We start from the raw sequence: 12,160 nt of genomic DNA, 5'->3' as shown, positions 1-12,160 counted from the left end.
TAAATGGTTAAAAATAATTTTAAAAATTTAAAATTTTTTAAAAATAAAATGCCAAAACATAAATAACAGAAGCATAATTTGTGTCTTCTAAAACCCAAAGATCTCTGCTTTATATATAAAATATGAAGTCTTGACATTGAAATCTGTCTTTCATTTTCAAAACTTTGTAAGAAAAATTGGTAATTTAATAATAATTAGGAGAAATATATCTGGATTATATATCTTGATATTACAGCTATGATTAATAGATTCATTCACTACTAATTCTTTATTAGCAGTAAATGTCATTGGCAATACATAATTAAGTATAATTTTGTATTACATGAAATTGATATTTAGTACTATAATTTGATCAAAAATATGTAGAAAACTATATACTCTCTTTTTATAGGCAATGATTGCTTAAGAATCACAGGAAGGAGCATTGACCTTGTTCCTTAGGACCTAGGAGACCTATAATATCTTTAAACCTGTACTTCTCAAATTATAGCCCCCAAATCTGAAGACGTTCTTAATCAATGTTGCAGTTAGACTTTTGGAACTATTTTCTGCATCCACAAGAAGACCAATGAATTTTTTACTCTAATGGTCATTAGACTATAATGTCTAAATAGGCTGAATACAATTTTCCTTGCTTTTGGCTGAAGTTTTATAAACTTAATATATTAATGCTGTTTATTTCATAATGGCTAGAAGCATTTATTGATAGTATGTCTTTGAATGATAAGCATAAAAATGTATTCTTAATATTACTTAATAAAAGATATTTGCTGTGTAAAATCTTTTACAACAGTCCCAGGAAAATTGATAAACTGTCTTCTGGGTATTAAAATGCTAGGGGTTGTTGCTATTTTCTTGTTCAAGTTATAATCTAATTTTCAGAATTAATGACAATTAGCATATACTTCAATAACAACATAATTTAATATGCAACAGACTTTGGAGGCAGAAAAAAATATCTGTATATATTGGCCGAGGTAAAGATAACTGACCTTGGATCTATTAGTAGTTTTGTCTAATTTATTGCAAAAAAAAATTTTTTTTTTAAGTCGAATACAGTGTGAATGTTGACATTTTGTCTTTTTTTTTCAAAGATAACCTTTGGAGGCATACCTTTCTCCGGTAAGCCAAGTTCCAGCAGTAGAAAGAATTTCAAAGGCTGCATGGAAAACATTAACTACAATGGCATCAACATAACTGATCTCGCAAGAAGGAAGAAACTAGAACCCTCAAATGTGGTAAGGTTTTTCACCCCCAAAATATTGGTTCATAGAAAAATCAAAGAAATTGTATTGTGTCTGGACTGTTAATAAACAACAGCATCATAGCATTTATCATCAGGCTTGTGGTGGGTTCAACCATATAAAACTAACTTTAGAGTTACCTGAAGATATGGAGACATTGAATTTACTCTGAGAATAGATACCAGTTTTTGAGTTAAATTAACCAGAAATAGACAATAAGCTTGATTCAGATGGGGCCCAGAATTTCAGCCCCAGTGTTTCTGGATTCCCCATGGCAGAGGAACAGGCATACTTCATCCCAGCTATTCAGCAGCCCTTAAATCGGCAGCCTCGTGTTTCCAAATGTCAAATCGTATATAGCTCTGCATTTCTTGATTATGATGTAATTCAATATTTTAAAAGTTGTAAAACCAGGAACTTTATTATATTTACTTCCATGTTTCCAAAGTTAATTCACTCAAATATGTAAAGAAATAAACTTCTTGTCAAAGCTAAACATACCAAATAAATATTATGCAATTAAATAAAGATTGATTAGATTAGATAGTGAAATCTGTGACCCAGAAGCTCACAGTGGTCTTCTCTGACTCTGGTGTGAGTGTTTCCAGGTTGAACTATTTCAAGAAGGAGAGTAGAAATCAAAGAACATGCTAGCACACTTGCATTCCTATGACACCATATAGGATCACTACAAGATATCAACTTAAAAATCTGGTATGTGAGTTCCTTATGGCTCTGCAAGAGCAGGACTTTCTTTAATCCCAAAATGTAATTGAGAAGAGCCTGGGAATCCAGAGATCCATATATTTGGGAGCCAGTGGGAGTGGATAATATAATGAGTATTTGTGCTATGCTCTAAAAGACTCTGGTCTTGTTACCCCAAACTTGAGTCTAGGGTTTTCATAAAATTATTGGACAAATGGAAATGCTGAATGAATAACCAAGAGTTCGGGTTGGATATAAGAAACTATAAAATAATAATTTAATGCAAAATTTTTCTTTACTAATTATCTTTCTTAAAAATAATGATGAATTTATACTAATAGTTAAAAATTGAACTTTGGTGAAATTTTCTCATAAGATATATTGACTGTAGAGAAAAATAATAATAGCTCCATGTACAGGCAAAAGGCACTGTACAAGACCTGTTACATTTATGGTAATCTAAGAACAATACTACAAGGGAGATATTGTCATAAACATTTTGTAGATGAAAACTGAGATTTAAACTGGAAAAATAACTTTCCAATAAACATAGATTGTGGATTCACAGTATCCGACCCCTGAGGTCATGGTCTCTTTCCATGCTGTGCTGTGTTATTTCTTATCTAGAGCAGTATTTATACATAGGCTATTTTAAATTTTGGATAAAATGGCATCAGAGTCCTTTTGTTTCCTCAGAAATTGTTACTTAAGATAGAAGGGTACAGAATCCGAATCATCATAATACCTTTTCCATTATTTACACCTTTAAGAAGTAAAGTGTTATTTCTGCCCAGACCTCCCAGTTGGTCCTCAAATGTATTAATTAGGTACCCAAACTACAGAGAATTGCACTCCGGAGACTCATTCCAAAATCAGCTTTAACCACAAAATATATTGTGCTTATAAATGCTATTTTAACTTGAATAACAAAGACATTTAGAAAAGCATGAATTATCTATAATTATGTTTGTTAAAATAGAATGAACAGACATAAAAAAGGCTTTTAAACAAAAATATACCTATGTATTAAAAATTTAGGCAGTATAGAGGCAAGTTGGACATTTGCAAGCAGCTCTACAAAGGCAAATATTTACGTAGGAAATTTGCTTTCAAAGATGTCAGGTGCTGATATTTCAGTGGAATTGACTCAGCACTCATCCTGCACCCCTCTCTATATACACACCCATTTCCTCATTATACGGTGGATCCAGAGTCAGCACCATTACTCAGAAAATACCTTTAACTTTGTGGGGAGACAATCCCCACAGCACAGGCATGCAGTCATTTATGACATCTCAGTTATTATGCACAACCAGTTCTTTTCATCGGGAAAAGTAAGCATTTAAAAATAATCATCTGTGAAGTCACAGCACAAATTTAATTTGAATATTAATTCAGAGAGACAGCCTAGCTTAATGTACTAAAGTGGAAGAGCTATGCATCTAGGGACAAATATGCGGTGTTGTTAAACAAACAAACAAAAATTGAAGTGAAAATGTCTCCAAATCATATTCCTCAAGATATGGTGGGTTAAAAAAAGATGGAAGAATATGTAGATTTTCATATCTTTAAAAGGAAGGTACTTAGACACTAGAATATAAAATTCAATGTATTTGAATAATAAATCAAATCTCCTTGTACCAAATAGAGGGAGTGTGAAGGGGAAGGAGGAAGCTTTAATTATTGCAAGTTTTCTTTTCCTTTTGTACATTCATGTCACTGTTTCCACAAACATTAATGTGTTATATATGCACACTTCATGGGAATTTATTTTATAAATTTATTTATTTATTTATCTTATTTTTGGCTGCGTTGGGTCTTCGTTGCTGCACACAGGCTTTTCTCTAGTTGCGGCGAGCGGGGGCTACTCTGCATTGCAGTGCATGGGCTTCTCATTGCGGTGGCTTCTCTTGTTGCAGAGCACGGGCTGTAGGCACGCGGGCTTCAGTAGTTGTGGCACACAGGCTCAGTAGTTGTGGCTCACAGGCTCTAGAGCGTAGGCTCAGTAGTTGTGGTGCATGGGCTTAGTTGCTCCGCAGCATGTGGGATCTTCCTGGACCAGGGATGGAACCCGTGTCCCCTGCATTGGCAGGCGGATTCTTAACCGCTGCGCCACCAGGGAAGTCCCTCATGGGAATTTAAATGAGACTTTGAGTTGAATAACAAAATAATCTGAGATAATCACAATCATATTGATGCTAAATAGTTAATATTAATTCATATATATTAGGTATTGAGATAAAACCCAAGAGTATTTGCCCCATAATAATTTAATAAATAGCAACCAAATGATCATAGTTCCCACTGAGACCAGATTTATATATTAATAAACACTTGACCAAGGCCATCCAAAAGAGGACAAAGGCATTCCCTCCCTGGCTGATGCAGCATCAGTAGTGGGGGAGGGAAAAGCAGCTCTGTGCTGTCTTCAGAAGGTCCAGTGGTCCACACCCAAGCCCACCACACAGGGACACATCCATTCCATAGTCAGCCCATCACATCAGGCTGTCAGTCTCTCCATTCCATGATGGATGGTGCTTGTATGAATTCCTCAACTTGATAGCCAACTGCCGTACCCTGTTCGCTATCGCAGGAAGGACATGCCGAGGTATCCAATTGCTGCATCCGTGTCACACGGCTGCACATGAGAATTTCACACAGGCTCAAGTTCTGCTTTGAAATTTGTAAAACTGTCACTTTGTCTACTGTCTTCCATGGATGCTTATTTTATTCTACATTTTCCTTAAAACATGCCCTTCTGTTTTCCAGGGAAATTTGAGTTTCACGTGCGTGGAGCCCTACACGGTACCTGTCTTTTTCAATGCTACCAGTTACCTGGAGGTGCCCGGACGGCTTCACCAGGACCTGTTTTCGGTTAGTTTCCAGTTCAGGACTTGGAACCCCAATGGTCTCCTGCTTTTCAGTCATTTTGCGGATAATCTGGGCAACGTGGAGATTGACCTCACTGACAGCAAAGTCAGCGTTCACATCAACATCACGCAGACCAAGATGAGCCAAATAGATATTTCCTCAGGTCAGTGAAATCTATTCAATGTTTGCTCCTGAAACTGCTATCGTGATTTCCGCAGCTAAAGTTCTGTTGTTGCTGTGTTGGTGTCACATGCTCGTGATTATGTTTGGAATCAGACTTTTGAGGTACTCTCTTAGCTGCCCTGAGTGCGGATTGAATGAGGGTAACAGAACCTCACTGAGATGGTGAGGGTGGGCGAGGAGGAAAGTTGGTTGAGACTGTCTCAGAGGACTGAAATCTTCCATTTTTTTTTTTTTTTTTGCAAATGCTAGTTCATTTTGAATAGAGCAGTGGATACTCCTCTAAGTTAATGTTATATGTTTAAAAACAAAGAATGTTTATTTGATTAACATAAGAAAGAGTAGTTTATCTTTTGACTTTATGGGCATTCAAATACCTTTTACTATTAGTAATAAGACTGTATTGATTTAATTATGACTTTAAAGGTATATTCTACTGCTTGAATCAAAAGCTCAAAGTGATCTTGCTATTGTACAACGTGTCAGAAAAAAAGGGCGGGTGAGTACAAAGAGGAATGACAAGAGATATGTATCGACTGAGGGCAGACTGGCCTGGCTAAGCAGAGTAATTTTTAAACTTGACATGGTAGTTGTGTGATAAACTGAGACTTAGGTAATATTGTTGTTATTTGAACAAACTTGGCGACCTTGGAATATTCCTTGATTATGATGGTGCAGAGAAAACTGAGATTGCCAAGTGAGATGTCATAAACAAAGAGAACAATGTATGATATGGGACTGATAAATAATTTTAAAAATCACCGAATTTCTCTAGATGTTTCTTGCAATAGGTGTTTTAAGTAAGTACTTATGTTAAGTAAAGAACTATTTAGAAATGGAAGACAGAAGGAAACAGAATGTTTCCTGAGCCCCTTACAGATGTACCAAATACTGAGAGAGGAAGTTCATAAGAGAAGGCTCAACTGTGTGACTGTGGACTCTGATTTCTAAATATTCCGTATTCACTCGTGACACCATATGCACACACCTGACACAGTTGCTAACATGTTGTATGATTTGGTCCATCTCATTTCTCTTCTATGCTATCAGCTCCTTGAAGGCAGAGGCCACGACCCTGCATATAGAGCAGCACCTGTAACGTAAGAGGGCTCCAGGAATGTTTGATTTCAGCACTGTGGCTCCTTGAACACACAATATCTCCTGCTCAAGGATAGGTGTCTTTTCATACAATAGGCTGTGTGTTTCTGTATGGCCTGGCTCTGTGGACTATTACTGAAAAGGATTCAAGGAAGACAGGAATCATTATGTCACAGATGTCTCTGAATTATAGAAATCAAAAGCTATTGTGAAATACCTAGATGTTTACTTTTTCTGTTCTTATGTTGTTAGTTTTGCTTTTTCCCTGAATGTTCAGAGTCAAAGTGATTGATCACCATATTTTATCACTACTTCCCAGTATAAATCCACCTGGGGAGATTTAGAGCAAATAGAAATTATCTGGAGAGACCAGAATAACACATAAAACAAATACACATACAAATATTTACCACAGTTGAGAAATTCCCCACTAGATTCTGTTATGTTTAATGATTCTTTTCTAATGCTTAAACACATAAAAATATAAGGATGAAGGCTTCCCTCCTGGCATTCACTGAGCAAACCTGACCTCTTGGTGGTTTTCCACATAACAGGAACCATTATAATTAAAAGAATAGGATCTTAAACATAGTGATTAATAGACATTTACTAATTTAATTTGGTCTAATTTAGGACTCCAAGATAACTCTCATCTATTTTAAACTGTGTTTATTAAAATATGAAAGAACAAAGGAATCCAATATGCAATAACTAATTTACCTTAATAGATTTGCTTAAATATGATAAAAGTAGACTTCAGACGTTTTTGTCAATTTAGCTAAGAATCTGTGCAAATTAAGGAGAACAGATGTGAAATCCAAAGTTTTATATAGTCTCACTCTTACATAGTCCAAAGAAAATATTTATGTTTCAAAGATTTCCATTTTTTCCCAAACATGGAGGACACTAATATTTGGTTTAACAAAGGGAAATCGTTCTGTATTATATATACCCTATTCATTTACTGTTGAAGTATAGTTGATTTACAATACTGTGTTAGCTTTAGGTGTACAAGAAAGTGATTCAAATATAGATTCTTTTTTAGATTCTTTTCCCATTATAGGTTGTTACAAGATATTGGATATAGTTCCCTGTGCTATACAGTTAATCCTTACTGTTTAACTATTTTATGTGTAGTATTGTGTGTCTGTTAATCCCATACTCCTAATTTATCCCTCCCCTCCCTTTCCCTTTTGGTAACCATAATTTTATTTTCTATGTCTGTGAGTCTATTTCTGTTTGGTAAATAAGTTCATTTTATTATTTTTTGGATTCCACATATAAGTGATATCATATGATATTTGTCTTTTCTCTGACTTACTTCACTTAGTATGATCATCTCTAGGTTCATCCATGTTGCTGCAAATGGCATCATTTCATTCTTTTTTATGAATGAGTAATATTCCATTTTATATATGTACCACATCTTCTTTATCCATTCATCTGTCAGTGGACACTTAGGTTGCTTCCATGTCTTAGCTATTGTAAATAGTGCTGCAATGAACATTGGGGTGCATGTATCTTTTGGAATTAGAGTTTTTGTCTTTTCCGGATAAATGCCCAGAAGTGGGATTGCTGGATCATATCGTACTTCAAATTTTAGTCTTTTAAGGAACCTCCAAGACTGTTTTCCATAGTAGCTGTACCAATTTACATTTCCACCAACAGTGTAGAAGGGTTCCATTTTCTCCACACCCTCTCCAGCATTCATTATTTGCAGACTTTTTGATGATGGCCATTCTGACTGGTGGTGTTTTGATTTGCATTTCTCTAATAATTAGAAATGTTGAGCATATTTTCATGTGCCTATTGGCCCTCTATATGTCTTCTTTGGAAAAATGTCTATTTAGATCTTCTGCCCATTTTTAGATTGGGTTGTTTTTTTGATATTGAGTTGTATGAGCTGTTTATATATTTTGGAAACTAAGCCCTTGTTGGTTGCATCATTTGCAGTTATTTTCTCCCAGTCCCTAGGTTGTCTTTTCATTTTGTTTATGGTTTCCTTTGCTGTGCAAAAGCTGATAAGTTTGATTAGGTCCCACTTGTTTATTTTTGCTTTTATTTCTTTTGGCTTGGGAGACTGATCTAAGAAAATATTGCTATGATTTATGTCAGAGAATGTTTTGCCTATGCTCTCTTCTAGGAGTTTTATGGTGTCTTGTCTTATATTTAAGTCTTTAAGCCATTTTGAGTTTATTTTTGTGTATGGTGTGAGGAAGTAGTCTAACTTCATTGATTTACATGCGGCTGTCCAGATTTCCCAACACCACTTGCTGAAGAGACTGTCTTTTCTCCATTGTACATTCTTGCCTCTGTTGTCAAAGATTAATTGACTGTAGGTGTTTGGGTTTATTTCATTGATCTATATATCTGTTTTTACGCCAATACCATGCTGTGTTGATTACTCTAGCTTTGTAGTATTGTCTGAAGTCTGGAAGGATTATGCCCCCAGCTTTTTTCTTTTCCCTCAGGATTGCTTTGGCAATTCTGGGCCTTTTGTGTTTCCGAATAAATTTTAGGATTAGTGTTCTAGTTTTGTGAAAAAAATGTCATAGCTAATTTGATAGGGATCACGTTAAATCTGTGGATTGCTTTGGGTAGTTTGGCCATTTTAACAATATTCTTCCAGTCCAAGATCATGGGATATCTTTCCATCTCTTTGAATCATCTTCAATTTCCTTTACCTTGGAGGTGAAAGTCTTATACACTGAGAACTATATCTACCCTATTCTTATCAACAGCATGAGCACTGAAGAATGACAGTCCTATTTTACTTCTTTTTTGAAATAGCTTGGTTGCAAAAATGTAGGCGATAACAGAAAATCTAGAAGAGGAAAACACTAATAACATGTTGTTGTTCACACACACACATGTGTGTGCTGCTTCTAAATAATAAGTTCTGTAGTCCAAGATGAAGGTAAGTCATTTGGTTGAAAAGCCATCTTGGAAAATATTGTTCTTTGGTGATGAATTCAAAATAAATTCGATAAGTTAGAGACTATTCAATATATTATTCACCCTCTCGCATTTTTTCCCTCTAAGTTGTGATTAATTTTTAAGTCTCATTAGATATTGACTATGACTTGTAAAAATTAGTCAAACTCTGAGTAACCTTGAATTTGCAGAGTGGGTTATCTCTCTGTGAAAATATTTTCCAACTTGCAACATCAGCTTTCATAAAACATTCCACTACATTTATTTCTATTTAGAACAGAGGTCACTGACTGGTGAATATATATTTGTGCATTACCTTTAACTAGGAATAAGTGCTAAAAAGAAAAAAACATGCTGAAAGGGTCAAATGGATAACATCTGTTCACTCTGAGAATAATTTTCATTTTACCTTTCATATCCATTACCCTGGGAAAGGTGGACCTAGAGATGATTTTGTGCACCTAAATTGTTTCCAGCTTTATTGAGGTGTGATTGACAAATTAAAACTGTATATATTTAGGTTGTACAGTGTGATTTTTCTTAAAGATGTACAATGTGATGTTTTAATATACATGTACATCGTGACAGGATTACCACAAACAAGTTAATTAATACATGTATCACCTCACATAGTTATCTTTTGTGTGTGTGGTGAGGACACTTACGATCTCTCTCTTATTTTATTTTGTATTTAAGTACACTATGCAGTATTCTTAACTATAATCACCATGCTGCGCATTAGATACCCTAGAACTTTTTCACCTCCTGACTGTGAAAGTTGGTACTCTTTGACCAATGTTCAACAAGCCGCTGGCAACCACCATTCTACTCTTTGATTCTATATGACTTCTAGTCTTTTAAGATTCTACATATAAGTGAGGTCATACAGTATTTGTCTTTTTTTGTCTATTTCATTTAGCATAACATCCTCCAAGTTCAAATGATTTTGATCAAAACAGAAAATATTTTATATCATACTCAATACCTACTGAAACAAAGTTTTATGAAATAAAATTTACCTTGTGCTTTAATGTGCTCTCATAATTTTGATGTTTTCTTTTCTAACTTTTTTCTTTTCCATTATAAAAAAATCACCATGACCCACTGAATGATTTCATGACCTAAAAACAAGCTGCAACCCATAATTAGGAAAACACTGACCTACAGATTGGTCTTCTCATTTGAAGAGTTGGAATTTTTTAAAGTTCTAATTGCCTGAGTGTATGTACTCCATCAATCCATATTAGGAAACTAAATGTATCTTCCAGGAACAATATTATAATATTGTAATAGTAGTAAAAAAATGTCCATGTGTATTACTGTCTGATACATAGCCAAACAAAAGAAAACAAAGCACACACACACACAAGAAAAACCTGCCTACCATTTGAAATAAGTTTTTTATTGCAAACTGCCTCAATTTTATGCCACTAAATTACAGACAGATGTTTAGAATCATACTCTAAAATTTTTGTCTGCCCATATCAGTAAGGTCATAAAATGTGGTTCAGCATTCATATGGTGGAAGGAAAGTGATTTCTGTTAATGACCTTTCTCACCTATTGAAAAAAAAAATCAATTTCCATCCATGTAAACAAAGCCTTTTAGAAGAGCCATTCAGAATATGCCTTCCTCCTAAATCAACTGTTTGCTAAGCTGAATTATTCAAACCTCCTCATTCTGTTCATGTAGACATTGCTTCAATTATAGAATGACTTCTCAGCATCCACACTGCTTCAGAAACCTGTACTCAGCAAACATCATCTTTGTATTTCTGTCTCCAAAGGGAATCTTTCCGGGGTCTCTTTTTATTTCTGTTTTGTAGTACAATTTCCTTTGTAAACCCTTGATAAACTTCCATTTGGGTGCTTTAAGGGAAATTATCTTAGTCCAATCAAGCTGCCATAACAAAATACCATAGACTTCATGGCTCATATACACACACTTATTTCTCAAAGTTCTGGAGGCTGGAAGCCTGAGATCACGGTGCCAGCCCGTTTGAGCTCTGGTGAGGGTCCTCTTCCTGGTTGCAGACTGCAGACTTCTTGCTGTGTCCTCGCATGGTGGAAGGGGTGACGGAGCCTGTGAGGTCTTCTTTATAAGAACACTAATCCCATTCATGAAGGCTCCACCCTCATGACCTAGCGCCTACCAAAGGCCCCACCTACTAATACCATACTGGGCATTAAAATTTCAACATGTGAATTTTGGGGGACACACCACACATTCAGACCATAGCCTAAGGAGTAGACATTTTCTTGGCTTTGTGTGTAGCTGGGGAACTTGCTGGCAGATACTGGCAAGTTCCCAGTTCAGTCTCAGCAAATTTATTTCCCTGGGACTACTCCTGGCACTGTCTATCCTAAGCAGTTAGGATATCTCCTCTCTTGATTTTATGAACGTTTGAAAATGTAGTTAATATATTAATATTTGAAAGAATTAATTCACACCAATTTCAAAGTTCAGTGATAACTTGCATCATGAGATTTCTTTTTCCTCACATAAGAAAAACTGGTTTAGTTTATAATACTATTTTTTATGTTTTAATTATTTATTGAGAATTGATTTTCAGCTCTATGATTTCAAACTGCAGGTAATTTTCTAGATTTCTTAAATTTCTGTAACTCAAAAAATAAGTAATGTTTAGGCATTACTTCACATTTGTCAAGTACTTTGTTTTACAGTATTTGAAAACAAGTAAATATTTTAAATGAAGAGGTGATTTTAAAGAGTATATTCTTATGTGGAATACTATTATGTTATGAGAAATCATGTTTCTCAAAAATATTTAATACCATTGGAAAATACAGTGACTAAAAGTGTTTACAAAACTTTATATAGATTATGACCCCAATATTATTATAAATATATAGATAGTTAGAAAAGAGATCTGAATGAAATAAAATCTGGATAATGCTAACTAATTATCTCTAATTGGTAGGTTATCAGTCCATTACTAATTTCTTAATACATTTTCCATAATATCCAAATTTTCCAAAACAAACACCAAGCATAAATAATTGAGGGTGAAATGATATTCCTAAAAAGTATAATGCTTAACAACATTATGAATGGAAATTACATAGAGTAGGTTATATCGATTTAAAAAGTCTAGTTTCCCTACTTAA

At 34.7% G+C, this 12,160-nt stretch overlaps 1 protein-coding gene across 2 annotated transcripts in view; it reads left to right on the top strand.

The window, feature by feature from the left end:
* CNTNAP2 (contactin associated protein 2) overlaps nucleotides 1-12,160 on the top strand; it is a 2,085,708-nt gene that overhangs the window by 931,020 nt on the left and 1,142,528 nt on the right. For both annotated transcript variants that reach the window (XM_059933152.1, XM_059933153.1), the window contains 2 exons: nucleotides 1,095-1,238; nucleotides 4,719-4,983. In XM_059933152.1, coding sequence (XP_059789135.1) covers nucleotides 1,095-1,238; nucleotides 4,719-4,983 — 409 coding nt within the window. The remainder of the gene's footprint in view (nucleotides 1-1,094; nucleotides 1,239-4,718; nucleotides 4,984-12,160) is intronic.

The sequence above is a fragment of the Balaenoptera ricei genome, chromosome 9 (assembly GCF_028023285.1).
Source record: "Balaenoptera ricei isolate mBalRic1 chromosome 9, mBalRic1.hap2, whole genome shotgun sequence".
NCBI lineage: Eukaryota > Metazoa > Chordata > Mammalia > Artiodactyla > Balaenopteridae > Balaenoptera > Balaenoptera ricei.
Note: the sequence above shows the minus strand (reverse complement) of the source record. Positions and strands in the feature narration are given on the sequence as shown.